The sequence below is a fragment of the Acomys russatus genome, chromosome 23 (genome assembly GCF_903995435.1).
Source record: "Acomys russatus chromosome 23, mAcoRus1.1, whole genome shotgun sequence".
Lineage (NCBI taxonomy): Eukaryota > Metazoa > Chordata > Mammalia > Rodentia > Muridae > Acomys > Acomys russatus.
The window spans coordinates 59,726,338-59,751,882 of NC_067159.1; the positions used below are offsets into that span (position 1 = coordinate 59,726,338).

The 25,545-nt window shown below is 38.2% G+C and overlaps 1 protein-coding gene across 1 annotated transcript in view; it reads left to right on the forward strand.

Annotated features, from left to right (window-relative positions):
* The first annotated feature begins 1,797 nt into the window (after positions 1-1,797).
* Positions 1,798-25,545, forward strand: part of Wls (Wnt ligand secretion mediator) — a 97,485-nt gene continuing 73,737 nt past the window's right edge. The window contains exon 1 of the mRNA XM_051165871.1: positions 1,798-2,150. Coding sequence (XP_051021828.1) covers positions 2,045-2,150 — 106 coding nt within the window. The 5' untranslated portion in view covers positions 1,798-2,044. The remainder of the gene's footprint in view (positions 2,151-25,545) is intronic.

Below are 25,545 nucleotides of genomic sequence, written 5' to 3' on the forward strand. Positions count from 1 at the left end.
TCCTCCCTCCCTCCCATTTTCCCCTTACTTCCCTCCCCTATGACTGTGACTGAGGGGGACCTCCTCCCCCTGTATATGCTCATAGGGTATCAAGTCTCGGCACCAGCCAAGGACAATACAGGCCGTAAACTTCAAACCCCTACCCATATCTAGCCAATGGACAGGACATTCTCCACAGTTGAGTGGAGAGTGGGATCTGACTTTCACACGAACTCTGGTGCCTCAGTTTTGACCACGTCCCCTGAATGGGGAGGCCTGGTGGCTCTCAGAGGAAGGACAGCAGGCTATGTAATGAATCTTATAAGGTGTTGTGTATAAGGCAATGCAGGCGCAGGAATAGATCAGAGGAGGGCAGTAAATAGTTCCTCCATGGGAAGAGGACAAGAAGCAAGAAACTGGGTATGCTGATGGCTTTGAAAAACCTATGTGGAGAATTCAAGGAGGTACCTTTATAAAGCTAAGGTGTGATATGAATTGTGTTGCCTAGACAGTTTATGAAAATGGGAAAAAAGGCAAGTCCTGAAGTTTAGGACAGACTGATCCAGAAATATTTTAAGATCGCTGTTTACCACTTTTTCTTGGACGGATTGTATAAATATAAGTACATCTCTCAGAGAGTTAAGATTCTCTTTCTTCCTTCTCTGCCTCTCATGGAATTTCACTGTAAGGATCAGACCACATGTTAAACAAGAGCTCTCCCACAGAGCTGCATTGCCAGATTACTTTTTAGTTTTTATTTTGAGACAGGGTCTGGAAAAGTTATCCAGGTTGGCCTTAAATTTCTAATCCTCCTAACTCAGCCTCCCGGTAGCTGTGACCACCCACCTGAGAGTCTGACCTGTAGGTAATAGTAACATGTTTACTATTTTACCCAACTAAAATCCTTCATGCTTTTGAAATGCAAACTGTTGGCTTGCTTAAACACTCATTCATTTATTCATTGCACAAAACTTCATGCAGTGTCTGCTAGTGTGAGAATTTTTTTAGGCACTTTGGGTGGTGGTGGTGGTGGGGTATACAAAGAGAATTGAACTTGGTCCCAATCTCTCAGCTTAGTTATGGAAACAAATGTGCATTCACAAGACCTTATGATAGAAGGTTAAATTGTGAGAGTAGGCTTGGAGGAATCAACTCTTCTAGAGAACATAAAGGTGGTGGAAAAAACACAACAAAAACACCAACACACACACAAAATGATAAATGAAACAAGATAAAGCAAAACAAAGAGTTTTAAAACAAATTGGGCTTTGAATTAACTTTTAAGCGTTTGGATAATAGTCAAGACCAAGACTAAAAGTCCAGGGTGGAATAAGGAACAGATATTTGATTTGGATGGACAGCCAGGCTCTTTGAAGGGCAATGTAGCAGGGTATAACCCAAGCTAGGGTCAGGTAGAAGGAATCTGAACCCAGACCTTATTTTTTTCTCTTTGTAGTTTGACTTAACCTTCATTAGATTCCTTTTTATAATTCACCTCTTTGGTGGGTTGGCTATACGTGTAAGATAAGGGTTTGCAAAACCGCCCGCCTAACTTAAATCCCGTACTTTGGTAACCAGAAAAGGAAACATGTTAGAGGCTGTGTATGCCAAGCCCATTTAGCAACACCAGCCAGCCCCCCCTTCAAGATACCAGCTGTTGCCGGGACAAGCTACAGGCCAAACCTAAGGGCGGGTAGCCAGAGCTGGCAGGAGCTCAGATGCCTGAACTGGCGGGCCAGGGTTGAGGAAGAGAGGGAGGGAGGGAGGAAGCGCGAGAGGGAGGGAGGAAGAAAGAGAGGGAGGCGTGTCATGTGATCCGCTTCCCTGCTCCTTTAAGCGTCCACTGGCTGCCGAGCGGCCGCAGTCTCAGCTCTGGGCATCTGGGGAACCCAAGCGGCTTCGCCCGGTGGTCTGTGCGGGCGCCTGCGGTCTGGGTCCCACCTCCTCTGTGCTATCTCACCCTTGAAGTTTTGCAGCACCAGGAAAAGAGAGCAAGAAAGGAGAGGGGAAGCGAAAGCATACACTAAAACATTTACTTAAAGGAGGAAAGAAAGGGGGCTCAGAAATGGCTGGGGCAATTATAGAAAACATGAGCACCAAGAAGCTCTGCATTGTTGGAGGGATTCTGCTGGTTTTCCAAATCGTTGCCTTTCTGGTGGGAGGCTTGATCGGTAAGTGTAAGAGCTGCAAACTTTCTCCTTTCCCTTTCTTTGGCCCTTTCCTCTTTTGCCTCTTGGGCTACTTGTTACAGTATCGCTGCCTTGCTTCTATGATCTAATTAGTCCGGCTATTGTGCTTAAGAAAGCAGAGCTCCATGGGGCTCCATGGGGCACAATCCAGTCTAGTGGCAAAGAGAAAAGGAGGGGAAAAGTTTTGGCCTAGTTTCAGTATCCACTTGAAAGGCAGGAGGGGGTGGGGGTGGATCTTAAGCATGGCGACGGATCGCGAGGAAGTGCTGGGTCGCAAAGTTGATTGCTCCCTCTGCTCTTTCCCTCGCCCGCCCCCCTTTCCCTCTCGGTTTCCTTCCAATCAGCTCTGGGAGGGCAACGTAATCGACTTTATTTGGAATAACTGGAAAGTCGGGAGCTAAGCCTTGTGCCAGACGCGAGCTGTTAACTGGCTGTGGCTTGTGTAGATGCATTCGGTTTTCTCGGTGAGGGACTAGGGCCGGTTTTAAGGTCTCAACCTTTAAGCCTTTGGCTTCCACGCCGCACCCTACCCACCTCTATCAGTGGACTGCTCTGAGCTGAGGATTCAAAGTGGGATGGAGTAGGGTGGCTTAGGAGAGTCCTGGCCCTCCCAGCACCAACTTAGAGTGGGCTAGCAGAAAGCCTGTCTGAAAGGTGTTGCTTTTGCCTCTTGTCCCTTCTGCCATCTCCCCTCCCCCTCTGCTTTGAGCCCCAAGATCCAGTGAGTCGGAAACCTGGGATCCTCCTCTGGCGCCAGGAGGACGTTTCCTGCTCCCTCCTGGGCTGCCCTCAGGTGACAGCTCCTAAGCCCCAGAGACGGCGCCAGGGAGACTTTCCCAGTGCTCAAAGACCAAAAAGGCTTCCGACGTAGCCAGCCTTCTGTCTCAGCATCCATTCAACTTCCTCCTACTGTCCATTCCACCTCAGGTCCTTTTCTCCTCAAGATTACGGACAATCTTGGACAAACTTCAGTGCCAACTTTGGAGCGGGCGCGGCAGGGCTCCATAGCTTCCTTGAGGCTGGCTGTTGCTCTTGGCTGTGTGGAAGAGCTCAGGCGGGGATCTGTGCTTCTCGAGGGAGCCCCTGGGCAGCACAGGAGCTCTCCAGAGGGGCCGAGAGTAAAAGGACACGGTGTTTTCCCTCTAGACTCGGGTGTGTTGGGTTAGCATTCCAGAGAGTCTGGTACTGCCAAATCTTTGTAACATAGAGGCTAAGTGTTTTAAACAAAGGAGAGTGGGAGAAGCTTCAAGAAGGGAGTTCTGAGGAGATCGAGTACATGTATCTGTAAAACCAGAGTTTTCTAAGCTTCTGTCCTCTTTATGGGCGAAACAGCTTCATCAGTGTACACACACACACACACACACAGACACAGAGACAGAGAGAGAGAGAGAGAGAGAGAGAGAGAGAGAGAGAGAGAGAGAGAGAGAGAGACACAGAGAGACACAGAGACACAGAGAGAGAGAGAGAGAGAGAGAGAGAGAGAGAGAGAGAGAGAGAGAGAGAGAGAGAGAGAGAGAGAGAGAGAGCGCTTTGGCTTTTGTTTCGCTATGCCACGTACAATCTCTTTTTCTCTGTATTGAATTTTCCAGGCTCTTAATACTTCTCTGCTGGGAGCTGTAGGCAGCAGCAGTCTCGGCGCGCTCACAGTGATTATACCGCGGTTACAATTACACCTCTTATTTCCCTTGATGAGCAGTTGCAGTTAGATGCTATTGGATCTTGTGTGATTTCAGTGGCAGACCATAATAAAATTTCTTGCACCTCGTGCTTTCAGAATTAAATTGGCCTATTATCCTTGTCTGACCTTCCCCTCTGAGGTTTTTGCACACAAACCATTACAGTTTCCTGTCGCTGCAGGCCCACCCCCACCCCACCCCACCCCACCCCACCCACCCCCTAGCCGCGAAGCTGATGTGGGCCCAAAGAGCTCTTGGTTCCTGTAGTAGGTTTTCTAGAACACTTCTGGGACTAACATGTTTTCTGGAACCTCATCATTGCACAGAGGAGATCCAAGGGACATTAGAATTACCAGAGTTAGAGCAGTTGTCTGTTCAAATCGGGGTTGTCTGAAAGTAAGTAGTGTTAATGCTGTGTTCCCCACCCCAGACACACACCTATGGTAGAACATTGTTAGTGAAGCTGCAGGCCTTGCCTAAACAGATTTTCCTAAATTAACAAACTGCTTTAGTTCTAACTTTTCTTAGAAAAGAAACCCATCTCCCTATAACGTTCCTTGGAGGAAGTTTTTGCATAACTGTTTCACTCAGTTGTAGTGACTGTCCTCAGTTCTGCTCCTGAGACTTAACAGATTAGATGTAGCCCACACTGACTAGTGTTTTAGTTTTTACTTCTTCCACTTGGAGAGTAGTGGTTTTTGCTATCAAATAAATTTAGCTAACCTAGGCTCTCTATACTATCCGAATGCAGGAAATGAATATTAACAAGAGGTGCATGCCATGTTTCCCACTCAGCTTATAAAAATTGAAAACTAGATGAAACTGTTCAGAGTAAACTAGTTGAATCAGTTCTTGAAAGAACAGTTTGCAGGTTAAGGAGTCAGGGAAAAAGATCAGAAAACGTCTCTGCTCTCACCAATAAGAAAATTCCACTACTCAATGTCACTGCTACTTATGGGACTAAGTACACTGGTCATAAAGTAGTCCTTGTAAGATACCTGTTTCTTCAACTGTAGCCACTGTGCTACTTTTAGATACTTGTTTTTCCCCATGAGAGAAAAGATGGCAACTCAGGGAAGAAGAATCTTATGGGAAAGGTCCTCATTGAAAATACATAACATAGCAAAACAAAAGTCCTCATCTCCTGAACAGCCATAGCAAATCATTAGTCTCAAAGAGACCTGGCAAGTCACTTAACCAATAGCCTCCTCTCTTTACTGGTAGATAAATGACCTTAAGATCCCTTTCATTTCTGATTGTATAACTCTTTTAGTATTCAGAGTTTTATATAACAGTTGGACTAATATTCTGTTGTAAAATCAAAGGGGGAAATTTTTAAAGTAGCCATAAAAGCAAATAAGTAGGATTAAGTTTTGGATTATTTAAACTACCCTGTATCCTAAAGGTGTTCTTACCTAACTAGTTTGTTTATTTTTGGTTGGCTTTGTGTATTTCTCGTGTACCGGTGTCTATATATTGCCGCTTTCCACAAATTTTTACAAACAGGCTCTGTAAGGAATATCTAACTTAGTAAAACTTGGTAGGCTTATAATTTCAGTGATTTATGTTTTTGTCAAAACTTTGAAACACTAACTATAAAATTAGGCAACTTTTTTATACATTTAGAAAAGTTGATAAATGACTTTTTAAATGCATTTAATGTTTAAGAACTCTAAAGGGAAAATAAAATATTTTGAAAGGTATAGCTTAATCTTATCTTCCTGAAAACTAACCCTGAAGAAAACTAAAATTTGGGTTTTTTTGCTTTGTTTCATGTTTGATGAATTTAGTTTATGGAGAAGCAGCTGTAAGGATGGTAGAAGGGATGGGGGAGAAGACCATGTCCTTAAATAAGAGTACAGTCCACCAAAAATCATGAACTTGAGTACACGGCTCATTGTATGTAGTTTGTTTAGCTTCAGATTAATCATTTCTGGGGAAATTATGTCTGAAGAATGAGGTCACTGTTTCACCTATTATAAAGGAGCAGAAATCACAAACGGACAGAATGATGGTTTATTGTTGAATTGTTTTAAGCAGATCTACAAATAAAAATATTTCAAACTTAAATTGCAAGTAAAAGTAAACAAATTACCAGTTGTAATTTCTTTGAGAAGAAGCATTGTTTTTGTCAAAAGTCACATGAGTGGCCCCCCTTTTAAATGCTGAACATATAATAATTTGTGTAAGATGTATATGCATTTAACACAGTTTTGCAAATAGGCTTATTAAGGATGCAGAGCTCCCCATTATGCTGTTACTAAGTGGAAATTGTTGATGACCCTGATTGTTACTCACTCATATGAGCATTTGTCTGCAGTAATTCATTTGAACGTTGCAGAAATTTGAAGAATTGTATGAAATCATGATTAATACAGAATACACAGTTATTAATACATTGTTTTAAATTTTCTACATGTATTTCATTTTAATGTACATTAATGCTGCACTAGTTGTAATCCTGAAGTGTATGAGTATCGGTAAGATTCTTTTGTTTTGTTTGCATTTTTTGAGAGAGTCTCTTGTGCCTCAGGATGATTTCTTACTGGCTAAGGGTGATTTCCAACTCCTGATCCTCCTTTCTCTGTGCCCCAGATTCTGGGATCATAGGTGTGACTTACTGAAGCAGGTTATATCTTGTGAGAATTTTGAAAAGCACTAATTGATTTTTAGTTGATAATGATCATATTTTTTTATATCTGGTTATTCTTGTTTTATAAAATTACATACCTGATCAAACTATACTTTTCTCTTTGTTAGGTCCGAAAGGAATCATAGTACTGTGATTTACACAAACCCTGTATAATTTCATAGTTTAGAGTAGTCAGTTTTTATTATTAAAATCATATTTGACTTTTAGAAAGCTAAACCTCTTGATTATTACAATGAGACAATGCTTGTGCTAATAGTCTCTAATTGTTCTCTCATCTGATTTTCTTAGTACTAGCCTTCTAGTGCAAATTTTCTATCTATAGTAAAAAAATGAGAAATATTTCCTTAAGATAATTATGAATAGTTTTGTGAGGTTTACAAATCTTCTGCCTATAAACTCTGCCTTATCTAGTTGACATTTTATAATAATTGGGGTTTTACCTTTTCATTTTTTGTTTTGTTTGTTTGTTAATTTTGTTTGTTTTTGAGACAAGGTCTCACTATGTACACCTGGCTGACATGTAGCTCCCTATGTAGACCATGCCACATAGACAGATCTGTCTCTCTCTTGCTTCCCAAGTGCTAGAATTAAAGATATATGCTACAACTCCTGGCAACCTTCATTGTTAAGTATGTATTGGCTGAGGAAAGATTTATACATATCTCCCTCATAAAGTAGTTTTATAGAATGTCCTTAGCTCAAAACTTAGTTGAACCACTGGCCTAATGTCCAAAGTATTTATCAATACTCATGCAGTGCTCAGGACCGGGGTATAAGGTAACATAAAGCCTAAATAAATTATGGGATTCAAGAGCCCCTCCTGACCCACAGAAAAATTTCTATGATTACTTGAACTAATTATTTATTGAGAATTTAAGAACATATGAAATTGGAAGCTGTGCTGTTCATCAAAGCATTAGTTAACATTTCATCCTAAAAAAATGTATGAATAAAATATTATGTTGAACATGATGTATTAAATGTACAGGTGCCAGATTTTTTATTATTTAATCTAAAAGAGCCTTTTTAATGGTATTATAATTTTTAAAATATTTATTTATTTTATGTGTGTTTTTGTGTATGCAGTTGTATATGCCAGTATATATTTTACATTCAATGGGTGGATCACAGGGGGCAACTTGGGGAGTTGGTTCTACCCTTCCACCATGTGGGCCCCAGGGATTGAACTCATACTGTCAGACCTTTCCCTGCTGAACCTTTTCACTGGGCTGTCATTGGTGTTTTTGTACTCATTATGTAAATAAATCAAGATGCAGACAGTTCTAGCAAATTTCTCAAGATTAACTGTCTCAGTCAAGTATGGAAGTAGACTCTATCCAGTCAGTCTGATATAACAAACCAGAGTTAAATGATCCTACCTACACCATGACTTCAGGGTCTAAATAGAAATTATTTTAACGAAGAGAGGTATAATGAGAAAGAAATTGTAACCGATTTCTCATTGTTAGTTATTGGACAACATGAAAAGGAAGAATAATCTATATGATAAAGGAAGTCTAACTGTAGTGCCAAAGCAGTATCTTAGCAAGGCCAAGGGAAGATATCTTGTTGAGAAATTCAAACACCATTCTTACTCCTTTCTTACAAGTTCTATTTATCCCCCATAATTGTATGAATCATCCAATTGTCTGGGAAGCCTGGTTCATTAACAAGAAAGAAGGATTGCTTGATTTTATATTCCCCAGATGGTAGTTTGATCTATTTTTGAAGTTATATAAGAAGTTTGGACTTTTCCAAAGGAAGACCAGAAATAGAATCACTGGAGATTTGAGAGGGTTTTTGGAAGGTATGGATGGCAGTAATGAGAACAGTTGAAACTTTAAAAAAAAAAAAATACCAGTCAGGTGGTAGTCAGTTGCACAGACCTTTAATTCTAATACTTGGAAGCAGAGACAGGAGGATCTCTGAATATGAGGACAGCCTGATATACAGAGTGAGTTCCAGGACATCAAAGGCCACACAGAGAAACTCTGTCTTAAAAAAAAAAAAACAAAAAACAAAACAAAAAAACCATTATCTTCCAAAATGACAGTTTTTATGTCAGCATACAAGACCAGCAGTTCTTAGGAGTAACCCTGCTGACACCATGAAAGGTATATTTTATTCCTGGGAGAAATGCTATTAGATTTATTTTCTACATGAAAAAAATTGAAGGTCTTCAATTTGATAGAAACTTAACAGATTTACATAATCATATTAGTTTCATTTGGGTACATCTCTCCTCTGATAGATCTCTCCTGTGGTGACCATGGCCTAATGGAACAAGTAGGCCAGATGCAGACAGTTCCTAAGCGTCTGATGGCAGTGGGAGAACAGTACTTGAAGATCAAGAAATCGGTGATTTTCTTTGCATAAGTAAACAAACTGAAAAGATCATTGTGAAAAAGAAAAACCTCATATTTCAGAATTTAAAGAAAATACTGAGACTCTTGCTTTTTCCTGTGGCTTCTCAGACCCTGACCCACCGTCCACACTCTATCCCTAACACGATTTTGTAGAGGAACAAAAGCAGGCACCATGTTGACGTCTGGCCAAGAGCAGATGCTTGCTTTACTGTGTTGACTTTTGGGTGACCATGAAAAACATTTCAGATGTATTGATGCATTTAATGCTTATTACAACCCACAATGACATTACTGCCTCTTTCTGAAGTTTTCAGCTGAATCTCAGACACATTTGAGAAACTTTTTTGAAATTATCTTTTATTGAATCCTAAGCCATGCTCTCAATGTGGAATGATGCTTTTCTTCCACTGTCCCTTCCATTTCTAAGAAGCACAAAGGGGCAAGGGTGAAGTTCCATAGAGATGAAATATGATATGAAAGCTCAGTCTCCAAAAGCTTATGTTTTTTCCTCAAATTAAGTATTTCTGTTTCTACTTGAGTACCGAAATGACTTAAGCTATTTCCTAAACAAATGATTTCACTGCCTGACATACAGCAGCCCTCATACCAGTCACTGTGTTGTGACTATGCTTATAAGCCATGCTGGAGGGGGCTTGAGAAACTCACTTTGGTGACATAGCATCATGCAGCAAAGGGAGGATAACCATTACCAAAAGCTTGGGAAATGAGTGCCAAAGAGTGCCCCTGGGCTTCAGCCTAAACAACAGCTACTTAATGTACTGGTAAAAGAAAGGGCAGTGTAGATAGTGAAAGAGATGATGGCAGAATAAGGCCCAGAAAAGGGAAATTTAAGGCCTGAGCAAACATCCCTTCAAGATAAAGCTGGTCTGAGGGCCCGGAGAGATGGCTCAGCGGTTAAGAGCCTTGGCTGCTCTTTCAGAGGTCCTGAATTCAATTCCCAGCAACCACATGGTGGCTCACAACCATCTGTAATATGATCTAGTGCTCTCTTCTGGTGTGCATGAAGACAGTGTACTCATATACATAAAATAAATAAATCTTTTTAAAAAAGATATAGCTAGTCTGGGTTTCTCATATCTATTTCTTCTTGCCACTCACTCTCCAACCATGAGCTAGCATTTCCATCTCCATGTCTGTATAAGTCCTGCGTGTTCAATTGCAATTTTCTGTTGTCTTTTTCCTTCCAGCTGTATGATCGTATGATCTTAATATTCTCAGGCAAAGAAGTGTTTTTTTTTAAAAACTGGTTCATGCCAATTATAGGATTTTCTTTCTTAAACTTCTGATCAATTCCCTTGCCTAGCACAGGGGCTTTATCCAAGATGCATATGTCTAAGAGAGTACAGGGTATTAAAAGAAAAGATCAAGTCTACTATATTACTTTTGGCAAGGTATTAAAATTTTTCTTTAGAACAAAAAAGAATTAATCAGTGTTTTTCAAGTTCTACATTAATAAAAGAAATCTCAAGAATAGTAAATTCTTCCTCTTTTGTCTTTCTTTTTCTTGAACCAAGCAGTCATGAAGCAATATATAATTTAGATGGCATGATATGGACTTTCAGTCTCCCCCAGCATGTTCGCCTTCAGGTGATCACAGCCAAAAAGCTGGGTTCAACTTTGTTAAATCCACCCAGCTTTGAAGGCAAGTATGCATTCTTGAGGTCCAGTTTCTTTTTAATCTGCTTCTCAACATGTTTTATGCCGTCCTTTAGGCTGTAACTTGCCCTGAGTAGAATGCCTGTAATGGGAAGGACACACCCCCACATTCCTTTCTTCGCTCTGTTCTTTTAAGTTGGTTCTGTCCTGTGTGAAAACCAGGATCCTGCTTTAGTTTTGCATTCCTGGCCTAAGAAGATACAGATAAAATTCTTGAGGAGGGTATGAACAAACTACTATCACAGAACATGTCTCTACTTGGAAATGATCAGATTCGTCATATTGTCAGAGGTCAGGGATAACTGCAACAGAAAACTGTGATACCTGAGATATCTTTGTGGTTGTTTTAACCTCTGGCTGCTTAGGACCCACAAGTCTTTAGTACAGGCTCTCAGAGAACAGAGATTTGCTCTAAGAAAACATAATATTTCTATGTAATAGCCAATGAAAATAAGGAAAACAGAGAAATTAATTTGCTGATTTTTTTAAGCTGAAAGAGCATCATCATCTTTTAACTAGCACTTGTTGTCCTTTCTTCCCTTCTTTCTTCTCTTTGTTTCTTTCTTTTGTTGTTTTTGCTTCACAGACACCAAAATATTCCTTCCTTTTCTTCCTTTACTCCACTTATTCAAGAAAATGAATTTTAGGAGATATATGGGTATGGCTGATACTTGATTAAACCAGGCTTAGTATATCTACGAGACAGTGAGTTTCATGGAGTTGGACTTATCCCAGCTCTGTCTAGGTAAGCCATTGACTCTTCGCATTAAGAGAACTGTTAAAGTTTTGAAAGGTACTTGTGATTGCTTGGTTGTATTGCAGTATTCTTGAGAAACAGCTACTCATAAAACAGCAGGGTGGTAGCTAAAGGTTCTTGAATGATGGCTTTTGGTTTTGTTTTTTCTGAAAAACTGGGTTGTAAAGGCCTTTATCTCAGCACTCAGAAGGCTAAAGCAGAAGGTCCACTGTTACTTGGAGAACGACTTCAAGGCAACCTAGGGAGATCCTGTCTCAAGTAAGTAAAAAGAGGACTGGAATTAGACCTCAGTTATAGTAGGACACTTGTTTATTACATTTAAGAAAATAAAAGAAAATGTACTAATCATTTTTTTCAAAGTTTTTCTAGTTCTAAGAATTTTATTCTATCAACCAGTAGTAGTGATCTGATTTATCTATTTGTTATCAGACTTCCTTTGTAGACTAGGCAATATGTTAATGTGTTTTGAGTCTTGTTTCCTTACCTCTAAAGAATTTACAGGCAGAGCATGGAATTTAAGTGAGACCTGCTAAAAGGCATTGAAGTAATCATACATATACCTTCATGGTATGTATGCTTGGATATGTAGAAATTTGTACTACTTATGGAGTTGAAAAGAGACCTTGTCTTATATTGAGGGAAACCAAGGCCAAGAGGAGACGAGGGTTTGAGCCAAGCTTCCTGGTCACTATTATAGTCATTTTCTCTTGTTTATGTGTTTTTATCTTTCAGTTACCGTCAAGACAGAAAATTGACTTTGTTTTTTTGTTCACACTTGACAATTAAATATATTCTAGTGAATATATTTCTAAAGTTTGAATAATCACATAGAGATGCTGAGTAATAGTGGAACACTTGTGATTTATTGTGTTTACAAAGTAAAGATTTTTTTCCTGCTTCACCAAGGCTGTTCTGAAAGGAATTATTTTAGAAGCTCCACAATCTCACTACAAACTTTTTTGTTGCTGTTTGTTTTGGCTGTCCTGTGTAGGCTTTGAGCTTTTTCAAACCTCCTTTATTTGTGGTTGTTTAATGCTTATATCTCCCTTCCAACCCGCCTACCCTAGATAGGCGAGAAAAGAAAGAGGTGAATGGGAACAGGAGAAATAGACCTTTTTAGACTCAGTTCCTTAGAGCAATGCTACTTTTTGTTGTCATCAGGATTCCAATAGACTAATTAAACAGCAAAGCAGCAAAGGTGACTGCAACCGCAGCAGCTGGATCTGGACCAGCAGTGGAACCCAGAACCTTGAAGTGTTCTCTGGAGTTTCTTTCTAGGAACGTCTCAAAGTGGAGTGATGTACAATCAAACAATGTGAAACAATATCAAAACAAAAACTCCAAGCCTTTTGTTTTGGATATCCTCACAGAGTCCATACTAGGATGTTTATCAGTTAGGAAAGACTATGCCCCCAAGAGGCAGTTCCTCTTCTAGTGGACAAACATCACACATTCTCTTACAAGTCTGTTTCCAGCGGACAAACACCGCATACCCTCACACAACTCTGTTTCACATCACACACTTGATATCAAAATAAAAACATGTTTACATCCACTACAGTCCTGGACTAGCTTTGTAGACCAGGTTGGCCTCCAACTCAGAAATCTACCTGCCTCTGCCTCTCAAGCAGTGGGATTACAGGTATGTGCCACCTCTCCTGGCTTGACTACAAACTCTTAAAAATAGGAATTTGTTTTTCTACTTTTTAAAGAATTTAGCAACTGTATGGTTGTTCTTTGACTCTAAAAAATTAGGTTTAAACAGGAGTTTAGATGTTAAGTTTATTTACTTATAATACTGGGGATTGAAACTATTTTCTGGGCATGCTAAGCAAGCACCCTGCTGTTGATCCAGCAGAAAGTATGGGTTCATATCCTAGCTCCACCATGTACTGGCAGTGTAACCTTGAATTACTTAATTTGAGACTGATAATATTCTTCAAAGTCAGTAAATTAAGACTCACTAGGCTTATTTTATAAAATTGCAAAGATTAAATATGATGTTAAAAGGTCTGTATAAGGCCTGTTAAGTAGTGAATCCTTAAAATTAAATAATGACTATTTTACTGTTAGTCTTAGTCCTTTCACCTAGTATCCTGGGGAAGCTGTTGTAAAGATTTCTGAGATGTGGATGGTCCTAGACTGTTGGTTTGAATTTAAAATCTAGTGAAAAGAAATAAATTTGTGTCTCTTATTTAAATTTTGATTAGGAATATAACAACACTAAAAGAATTAAAAATAGGAAAAATCTTTCTGAAACTCATTATTTTACTGCAACAATTTTGTTTAGATTTTATTTTTCTTACCTCTGGTGTCTGAAATTTAAAGTCTCACTAAGTAGAGACACTTAACAGAGGCTTTCTGTTGTCTTTCTGCCAGCTGCACATTTACTTTAGAAATTTAACAATTCTTCCTCCTTCCTTCAAGCTCTGTTCTACTACTTAACTCAAGATTGCTATTGAGCCATTGAACCATGGGAAATTCATTTTCAAAATCTGCTTAATTGCTGTGAGACTTTAATTTGTTCTGGATGATGGTGCTAATGTCTGGGAACTGGGACTGAAGCCCTCCGAAGTTGTTAATTTAATCAACCGCTGTGCCCTTGCCTAATGAAGGGGGCACCAGATCCTCCTCACAAAGAGGCTGGGTCCCTCCTGACCACCTCGTTCATGATGAATAACAGAAGCCCCACAGTCAGGTTGAGCACTTGGGGCAAATTATCAGGATTTGAGTCCCCATTATCTGGAATCCTGGGCTGAGCTTTCTCAAATAACTGAGTAGATTTTATATAGGAATTTTAAAGTTTTTAAGGTAGGGTTTCTTGTGTGCTTGTGTTCACACCTGCTAATCTGAAAACTTGTTTAATCATTGAAGTTATGTCGCAGCTGATCTATAATATGTAAGATCATAAACATCATCTCAGACTGCAGAGATGCCTGTTAACCACTCAAGCTTCCCATGGCCAGACTGGTGAACACTTGCTCTGGCCTCATGATAAATTAGCTTGTTTATTCCTCTTCTGCTTATTTCTATCCTGCTGTTGGTTAGTGTAATGAAGCAGAAGCCTATTGTGTATGTTCATTGGGTAGCAATCCTCTGGCACCAAAGAGGGTAATTGAGTAGAAAGGCGGATGCTGTTGGTGCATGGGAGAAGCTAACACCACATGAGGTCACCAGGCTTCCAGCTTTAACCAATGTGGACACAATGCAATTGAGATTCTGAAAAGGGTTTGTTTATAGTGTGAGAGTAAGGGTCAGTAGTTAATTTGAAATGCTGTAGGTGTGTTTTCCTTGAACCAAGAAGGTACAGAGCATGTGTCATGGAAGACTGTAAATATCCTGGGGGGGAGGGGTGGATAGAGTTGGGGGAGGGATTTAAGACAAAGTGTACTTAAAAGTGCTAGTATATTTTTTATTATGTATCCTTGTTTTCTTAAAAAATTTTTCACTCTTGAAAATGAGTTCATTGTAGAAAAAGTACTATATAAATCTGTGATTTAGAGGCATAGTCCTACCAAGAAACAACTTTTTTTTAATAATTATTCTTCAGATGTGAAGGTATTGGAGACCTGTAAAATACTGTTAATATTATTTGTAAAGAATGCTCAAATTCAGAAATTTATGTCTTCTATTATTTGTAGTTGTCCTTACTTTAATGAGATAATATGGAAAATCCTACCCTTTTTAGGTGTCTTTCCTAGACACATCTGTCTTTTAAGATTTTCTTTGTTATTAACTTCATTATTCAATTACCTGTTTAAGATTATAGAATCATGTTTTTATAGTCATTCCAGATAATTTAAAGTGAGTAAAAGCCTGCCCTGTACTATAGGTATATGCTGTAAGCAAATGCCTGATTTTAAGAAATGATATCATAAAAAACATGGAGGTCATACAGAAACCAAAGGTTTGCCATAACATTTATCATGCTCTGTGGAGTACATATGAAGGCTAGGCAATGTATTTGATATTTCTGACACCTCACATTTGTAGAGAGCCTTTATCCTTCTTCAAAGTGCTTTTGTCAAAATCATCTCATTTGATCTTGCTAACACTCCAAGATAGTCTAGTCCACCATGGATCTTCACATTTAAAGTCATGGGAACTGAGGAAAGAACTATGTTTATGGTGTGTTTTGTTTGGTAAGACACTAGATTTGTCGTGAATGAACTTCAAAATTTGGAATTTTATTGGCTACCTGGTAACAGGTTTAAGAAGAGTAAAAAGCCCTAAGTTGTATTTTTTTTAAATGTAGAATTATTTGTTGTAGAAATCCCTGTACATTTATCAAATGTTACTTTTTGAGCCCTTTTCTAAGAAAAGTAAATGCTGTCTGTAGTCTATTTTCTTCATCTTTCTCCATCTAACTTCAGTGGACACTTGTTGGATATCTCTGTTAAGTATTGTTTTGATAAACTCTAACCCCTACCCAGATCTAGCCAACGGACAGACATTCTCTACAGTTGAGTGGAGAGTGGGGTCTGACTTTCATATGAACTCTGGTGCCTCATATTTGACCACATCCCTGATGGGGAGGCCTGGTGGCACTCAGAGGAAGGATACCTTATGAGCATATACAGGGGGAGGAAATCCCCCTCAGTCACAGACATAGGGGAGGAGAGTAAGGGGAAAATGGGAGGGAAGGAAGAATGGGAGAATACAAGGGAGGGGATAACCATTGAGATGTAATATGAATAAATTAATAAAATAAAATTAAAAAAAAAACTCTAGTCTGTTTAGGCTGGCAGATGTTTCTCTCTTTCTCCAAGCAGAATCAAGTTCTTTACATAATTTGGTAAATTTTAGAGGAGCCAGAAAACACTTTCAATAAAAGGATAAAAAGCCAGTTGACTTTTTTCCCTGAAGTTTGATGGAGTTTGGTTACCAGCTTTTCTTATCTGTACGATGCCAATAGATGGTAATTTGGGCATTAGTGTGATGTATCATAGAACATCACAACTGAATTGCTCAGTGTTCTTTGATTTGAGTTCACAATATTTTCAGATTAGAAGCTATTATAAAGTATTTTTAAAACCTTTATAGTTGATTATTTACATCTTTATGATTTAATTAGGAGTTTCAGTTCTATGGATTTGCTTTTAAGGATGGATAATCAGTGATGATCACCATATAACCAACTAGGTATGTCTAAGAGTGCACAATTCTCTGTTTGTTGTCTAATATTGGGCACTTCTTAAATTTTTAAAGGTTTTGTTAATGTGCCCAGAATATCTTACTCTTTTCTCCTACAATCATTTGGTTAATTGTGAAGGCAAGCTTCTTCCTATTTCGTGACCTGATTTGCTAGGTTGCTTCCCTTCCTTCAATGTTGTGTTCTCAAAGTTGATAATTTCAGGAATGAAACTTTTTGAAGATTAGGAAATGAGGAATTCACTGAAAGTTTTGTTTAGTTTCATGCCTTTTTGTTTTGTTTTTAAGGGTTAGGTTAGTTAGCTTCAGCTTTCTACTTGGCCCAACATAGAGAATCAACAGAGAGGAGCCAGTTCCAGGATAGACAGGGCTAAACAGAGAAACCCTGCATAGACAAAGAAACAAACAAATAACACTATTTAAAATTGTGTATGTGTGTGCATGTGTTTAGGTAACACTGTTGAGAATCGAATTGCTAATGGAGATCAATAGTGATCATTTTTAAAATGTGTCTGAACTTTTGATTTTGAATCAAAGCTCATTGTAACACATGCTCTATCTGAGTTGCATGCATGTGATAGGTGACCACATGGTGTCCAAACCTCTGAAATGAACTTCCTTAAGGCAGAAGAGAAATTTTAATGATTGTACAAGCAGAATAGTATTTCTGGGAATTGCTGGGAAATTCATTAGTGTTTATGATGACCTTTTTTGGAGGTTTCTTTAAGACATGCTAGAGACTATGAGACAGAGCATGCTACCACAGCGCTGGACTACAGAAGAGTATGCATACCTAGATCTTGTCTTTCAGCAATTTCAATTAGATTAGAAAGACAAGACAAATAAAACAAGTTGCTGTTAAGGGCCAAGTTAATTGTAGTAGATGAAGAGCTTTAAGCATATTTTAGACAAGATGAAAAGATATTTTTGAATAATTGGAGTAGACATGCATTATCAAAAATTGAGTGATTAATTGAAATTCAATTAGATATGCACAGCTGAAGACAAGATTTATATCATTCAGTGTTCCATAACAATAGAAAAAGTCTTGTGTCTAGCATGATGAAGTCTGGCTTGTGTGTCATTTGCTTCTCTGGACATTCAATCCTTCATGCTTTTTTGTCTTTGCTTGGAGACATTTCCTTTGGCAGTTGAAACAGGGGCATACCTTTCCTCAAACAGGGGCATACCTTTCCTCAAACAAACAGGGGCATACCTTTCCTCAAACAGGGGCATACCTTTCCTCAAAGCCAAATGTGTTTGTTTCTCTTTCTACACACCCATTATTCATACATTCTCTCTCTCTCTCTCTCTCTCTTTCTCTCTCTCTCTCTCTCTCTCTCCTCTCTCATTTTAGTTTTTTGTGGTTTGATTTTTTTTCTTTTTCTTCCTTTCTTTTGTTTGTTTTTTTGCTTTTTGAGACAGGATTTCTCTGTGTAGCCTTGGCTGTCCTGGAACTCTCTTTGTAGACCAGGCTGGCCTCGAACTCACAGAGATCTGTCTCCCTCTTTTGCCCCTGTCCCACAGCATGCTGGGATTACAGGTGTGCGCCACTGCACCTCCTCCCCCTCCTCCATCTTTATTTAAGATAGTGGGTAAAGATAGTAAGGAAGGAATGCACTGGATAGAAAAGACTGAGCTGATCTTACGTAATGAATCAACTGATTATCCATCGCAAGATCTAGACTTGCTTTATTCCATTGCAAACGAAGACAATGTATGTGAAGCATCTGATTTTAACCCTGAGCCAAAGTACAGATAAGGTAAATGTTTTAGATGAGTAGAAAGGTTGGGAGACCTGTAAAATATTGTTAGAAAAAGACAACAATATATGATTCTAACCAGGCAATATTATTTGAGCACTATTTATACTCCAGGCAGTGTGTTAAGTGTTTTATTATCCATTAGTTCATCCTCTTTGAGCTATTGATTTGGACTTGGTTTTACACTTGAAGTTCTAGAAACATTGAAATATCTTTATTTATTTATTTTTTTTTTTTGAGGCAAGGTTTTTCTGTGTAGCTGTGGCCTTTTGGACTTACTTTGTAGACCAGGCTGGCCTTGAACTCACAGAAATCAGTTTACCTCTGCCTCCCTGAGGACTGGGGTTACAGGTATGCACCACCAAGCCTGGCTAAACTGAAGTATCTTTAAGTCACTGACGTGGACTTCCTTAACTTGTTCGTTGTATTTCTTTAAAAAAAATTCTTCTAGCTAGGAGTGTCGAGTGGCATATGCTTTTAATCCAAGCACTGGGGGATAGGGCTATGGGGGAAGAGGCAGAATGATCTTTGAGTTTGAAGCTAGCCTGGTCTACAGAGCTCTAGTACAGCCAGGGCTACACAGAAAAATCCTGTTTTAAAAAAACAAAACAATATACCTTGTATCCCTGCTCTCTCCAGGACTTTTAACAAGAATGAATGTTGGATTTTGTCAAATGCTTTTTCGGCATCTAAGGAGATGATCATGTGTTTTTCTTCCTTTCTGTTTGTTTATATGATAAATTACATTGATGGATTTCCATATATTAAACTACCCCTGGATGCCTGGGATGAAGCCTACTTGGTTAGTTTTACAATTAAGCTTAGTTGTTTAGAGGCTAAAATGTTTTTGTGTCTAGATAGATGTTTTAAGTTGATAGAGATGGTATTGATTTTCACTTAAAATTTTAGACTCACCAAGATAGGAAAGATGTTTTCTTCAAGGCTGCCAATACAAATAGCCAAAACTCTATGAATGTAACATTTATATAATCCCTGATTGTTTCAGGATTCTTCTTGCTGTAGGTAGTTTGTTGTACATCTTTATAATAACATAAATGTATGTATAAAAATATTTAATAAAAAAGTAAAAACAAGAGTTGGGCATGGTAGCACAAGCCTTTAATCCCAGCACTTGGGAGGCAGAAGCAGGCAATACTTGTGAGTTCGAGGCCCCAGCCTAGTCAACAAGGTGACATAGAAAAATCCTGTCTTGAAAAACAAAACACACACACACACACACACACACACACACACACACACACACACACACCCCAAAGTAAAAAACAAAATAAAACAAGAAACAAACAGAACAAAAACCAAAAAAAAAAAAAAAAAAAAAAAAAACAACCCACCAAAAAAAACAAAGTAACAACAATAAAAAGTACTCCTAAAAGAAACACTGAGTTTGAGGAGCAAAAGCTGGAGGTGGCTGCAAATTGACCAGAAAGTTGACAAGTCCCCATAATGATTGGCATTGTGTTAGCTATTGTGGGCAAATCCATTCAGCTTAGGGTTTCTGTCTGTATTTTCCTTTGTGAATTCTCCTACTGAATGTCTCATCATCCTTTGTTAAGATGAGATTCTGCTAGGTCTGTCTTCTTTTACCACATAAATGTTTTAGGAACTCTCCACAGACTGGCTAGATTGTTTGTGTGGGCTGTGAACAGATTGTGTGGGTGATAAGACAAGTAGGAAAGAACTCAGTAATCAAAAAGGAGTTGGGGGTGGCTCTTTCTCTGTCCCTCAAAGTGGAGCTTGGACACAAAGGAAACTTCGTTAATCATGCTTCCTTTGTAATCAGAATGGAGAGGCACTTTAAAAAACCAGGGCTATTTGGTTCCCTGTCTTGGCTGAGTTAAGTTAACTACGCAATAGCTAATCATTTGGTTAAAATTTTCCCAGAGGCAGCCTTGCAGAATCAAGTTGTAGCTAATGTTGTTGGCTCAGCCCAAATCTTTTCATGATGGCTAGCTTGTACTTAGATGGTAAACATTAGATGATGATTAAAAAAAGAAAAAAGAAAAAGAAAGAAAGAAAGAGAGGTCCATAAGACTTTGGGGTTTTGATGAATTTACTAGACTTGAATCACTTTGTACTAAGGCTATAAAATAAGTACTGAATAAAGAATCAAATCATTTCATTTACTGGATACATTTGGAAAACTTTTTTTTTATTAATTTATTCTTGTTACATCTCAATGGTTATCCCATCCCTTCTATCCTCCCATTCTTCCCTCCCTCCTCTTTTCCCCTTATTCCCCTCCCCTATGACTGTTCCTGAGGGGGATTACCTCCCCCTGTATATGCTCATAGGGTATCAAGTCTCTTCTTGGTAACCTGCTGTCCTTCCTCTGAGTGCCACCAGGTCTCCCCCTCCAGGGGACATGTTCAAATGTGAGGCACCAGAGTACATGAGAAAATCATATCCCACTCTCCACTCAAGTGTGGAGAATGTTCTGACTATTGGCTAGATTTGGGTAGGGGTTTAAAATTTACCACCTGTATTGTCCTTGGCTGGTGCCTTAGTTTGAGCGGGACCCCTGGGCCCAAATCTGCCTATCATAATGTTCTACTTGTAGGTTTCTAGGACCCTCTGGATCCTTCTACTTTGCCAGTTTTATCTTTTGGAAGTTCCTTTGTTAGAAATCAAAGGATAGTAATCTTTAGTGCTCACTTAATTTGTGTTGTAAGAGATAAGACTGTAAATACTGAGTGCCCTACAGACAAAGAACTAGAGAAGACTCTTCATATTATTCATATTCAATAGGGAAAGGTTAATAAGTATAATTCTGTTGTTGTTTTAAGGAAAACTTGTTATTGTTTCAACATGTATCTTTTTACAAGGGAGGTTATATGTCTTGCTATTGGTTAATTTTCTAGTACTTGTGAGCACAAGTTTGGAAACCTACAGTTTGGATGCTTTTGTAAGAACAAACTTTGAATTTATCCCTGCTATACCCATTCAACCCATCAATCTAGTGGTGAGATACTTTATAACGAATTGTTTGTATTGAAGAAATAAGGAAAAATAAACGCAAAGGCAACAATAGTGTTTAGGAAAGGGTCCTGCTTGTTTATTGCTATTTCTAGCTTATTTCCAGCTATTCCCTACTTAACTATCTTTCAAAAGTGAAACTTAGTTTTCAAGCCCAATAACAAAGTGGCCGTAAATTCTAGGCATCTGAGTGTCTTATATTTGGAAGATGGTGGTGTTTGTTTATTTTTGTTCAAAAAAACCCCTGACTGTTCTATCCCTTGATCATCTATGCAGAACAGACGGAAAATGATCTCTCACAAATTTCTCCTCTTGGATCTTTTAGCACGCAATGTACTTTCCTTTTAGGATGCAAATTTATTTTCCTCTCACATGAACAATTGTTGGTATTTTCTTCTCAGTAGAAATCTCTAGCCTCCACTTTCCATTTGCCTTTTTCAACAGGAAATCCACATTTTACTAATTATTTGAAGCAAAGGAGATTTTTATTTTGAGAAGAGTCTGAGTATTTATCTATTCCCGTCTCACCTATACTAGGGTCTTCCTACAGTGACCTTCCATTCCAGTGATATGTTGCTCTTTAATTTTTCAATCTAATTTTTTAATCCAGAATACACACTGCTGTGCGTGGACACTCTTTCTAAAGTGCTTCTGTGACCACACTTAATTTCTACTTTTAAATCCTGGATTTTTTTTCATTTGGAGTAATCTAAAATATGTGTTCTCTGGTACTATTTCATATAATTGCAGATAGCTGTTATTTTCCTCCTTTGATTTTTTTTTTCCCTGCATGCAGTCCACCTTGTCTAGTTTAGTTAGACCCCCTAACTATATTAACTATCCCTTTTCTGGTGAATGCATTTCCAGTCAAGGTTAAACGTACTTTTACTACCACAGTAACTAATTACTAGTTGTTTCTACTTAGAGGAAACCCACAGTCTTCCTGTATTTAGTAGGAAATTTATAATTAAAATGTCAATGTATAGCTGTCCTTACAGCAAAGCAATGAATGATAGTCAGCTTCATAGTGGAAATGTAACTTCATACAAGCTGGACACTGACTTTACTTACCATTTTAGCTCAGTGACTTATGGCAAATTAATTTCTCATGCATCTCTTTGTCTACTTTTCTCATTAGGGGAATCGATGAGCCCAGATGGATCTGAGCACATCCCAAATATAGCACTTACTTATTGACTATGATATAAGATAGTTTTCAGAGCCTCATTTTACTCATCTCTGAATGGAGAGAATTTTATTTACTACTTACATTTATGTAAGAATAAAATTAGTCCCTGTTAAATTCCTAGCATAATCTGTGGCACTTAGGAAGTGATGCACAAATACTGCTGTCTTTCACAATTTGTAAATGGCAACCTGATGCAACTAGGCTGGCATATCAACAAACTAGACTGGGTGTGTACTTCTGGGCACTTGGGATCCTAGTTACTCTATGACAAGGAATTTTGTGGAATGACTGAGTGGAGTGTACATTTTTAATTACTTATTTTGTTTTTAGGTTTATTTATTTTGTGGTGTGAGTGTTTTACTTGCATGTAAGTATACTACAGCCTGCCTGGTGCCTGCGGAAGTCAGAAGAAGGCATTGGATTCCCTGGAACCAGTGTTGTAAGCTACCATGTTGGTACTGGGAGCTGATACCAGGTCCTATATAAGAGCAACAGTTGCTAATAATCACTGAACCACATCTCCAGCTCTAAATTTTTTCTTTTAAGAGTGAATAACTGAGTCAAGCAAGAGTTCTCAACTAGGCTTAAGGTGAAAATCCTAGTGTGGGGTAACGAGGGAAGTTAATAGGAATGTAGCCAGAACAGCACTGGGTGATAAGCTTAGACTCTGAGCTGAATGTTTAGTATGAATCTAGTGTAGCCATAACTCCACCATCAGGAGAGTTAATACCATAGTTCTAATGCTGTCTTCCATTATTATCATTTGCTAAATAAATATATTATGTATAGAGTTTACATGCTACTTTTTAATACCTCTTTTCTTTAATTGCCCTGGACTCAACTGTTCAAGTTTCTAAACAGTTTATTGGTTTTTTTGTTTGCTTGTTTGTTTTATTTTGTTTGTTTTTGCCAAAACAGAACAAAACAACCCACAGCCAAAGGTAAATCTTAAATAATCTCATAAGCTCTTTCCTTGATTTGGAATGTAAACACACAGCAATGCTTATAGAAACTGTCCTTTTTGTTCCAAGATACTTTGTTGGTCCTAACCTCTCTTCCAAAATGCCCCCCAACATATAGACCTTTGGATAAGCCCCTTTGCCAATTTCTTCTACCTGTCCCTTTCTTTTGGTTGTATCTCATTTTTAAAAAACCCATCTGGTAGGTCTGTTTGTAGGTTGTCAAGAAAATGGGTTATATTTTCTATTGTGTGATCTTTAATTGCATGTTTATGTGTATGTATTGTATGTATGTACGTGTGGGTATACTTGATTATGCATGCATGTTTGGAGGTCAGAGGTTAACTTCAGATGCCTTCTACTTTTAATCTGCTTTTTTATCTTTGAAGACAGGAACACGAAGCTTACTCTTTTAGCTAGAGTAGCTGACTAGTGAGCCTCCGGGATCCTCCTGTCTTTTCTCCCTCAGTGCTAGGATTATAGGCACGTGCTATCAAGTCCAGCTTGTGGGTGCTAGGCCTCTGAACTCAGGCCATCATGCTTGGGTAGCAAAAACTTTAACAGAGCCACCCCCAGCCTCATATATTATATTATATTATATTGTATTATAATTATATTATATTATAAATTATTAAGATTAGGTGCAAAATATGTCATAAAATCTGTTTAAGGCTGAGATGTGGGCATTTGGCCTTATTTTGTGTCTCATTTGCAGTTCGAGAGTCAATTAAAAAGCTCTGCCTTTGGGAGCTCTGTTTTCTAAAAACTGTGCTAAAAAAGCAGTTATCTAAACATGCTGCAGTAATTTTAGTGTTAGCCACAAATATTGGGAGCAGTTTTTCAAAAATAGCCACATTTTCACTATTGTTTCTCATTTCTTTTTATATGTAAATGACCTTTCTTTTATTAGACTGCTGTAATAGTTCAAGAAAATTTTATTTTAATCCTCAAAATTTAGTATTCATGCTATAAACTCATTGACACAGGCATATTAAATACTTTAAGAAGGGAGCCTGGGTTGGGCTTGTGTGTATTGTTATGTCCCTGGCAGCATAAGAGACAGTCAGATGTCTTCCAGGCTACCTCTCAACATCAGTCTTCAATGTACACTAGTACAAGAAGGCCATACACCTAATCCATTGTGGCATTCTTGAGATGATGCCTACAGAATGTTTGATGAAGTTAGTTGGTAAACAAATGTAACTTAATGTCAATGATAACATAAGGGTTCCACAAAGATCTACATTTCAATTCACCTTAGAAGAATTTACATGTTTAAGTCTCCATGGATACTAAAGAGAAGTAAGATACAGTCACCCCTTTAGAAGTTTATAATTTCCTACTGTTTAGAAGCTTAAATATTCAATAGGATGATGTAATAAAAATAGTTCAGATAACACTGATACCAGAAGAAGCAATTATTACTTATTATTACTGAAATAAAATCAGAGAAATCCTTAGGTGCTGGCTCATAGCATTTAACAAATTAGGGAGAGGAAATGGCACTTGACCTAGAACCTAGAAATGATAAAAATGTTAAAATGTTTAACATTTACATAGTGATTGAAACACAATAATTCCTAAAACTATAGATCACCCTTAAAATTTACCTTTCAGTTTAATTCTATGGAATTCACAAATTATAGAGGACTACTTTTTCTTTGAGTAACCAGGAAAAATGATGATTCTGGAAATTTGTAAAATTAAATAGGTTGTTAATGGGTCTTGCTTGTCCTCATCCTTGGCTTTACTTTTGTTTATTTAATTACTTTTGTATGTCTGTTTGAAAAATGGAAGGAAATAAATAGACTGTGGTTCTTTACTGCATACTAAAATTTGCATACATGTGCATACATACATAAGAAAATTTATCATTTTGGCATGCCCAAATGAAACCTGTCTTTAGTTTAGGCTCTCTTCTGTTTATCCAGTTTGGTTTGGTTTGGTTTGTTGGTTTTTGTTGTTGTTGTTGTTGTTGTTTGTTTGGTTTTTTTTCTTCTAAATTAGAATGAATAGAGAACTCACTCTTTCCTGAGCCAAACTGTGCTATTATATCCTATTATATGCTTAGGAAGTATTAGTAGGTTCCTTACCAGGTTGCTCTGAAGCCAACCTGTCTCTAAGTGTTAATTCTTTTTCATTCTTGTCTACAAAGTTTGTAAATATATTATTCTTCTAATAGCAACAGTGGG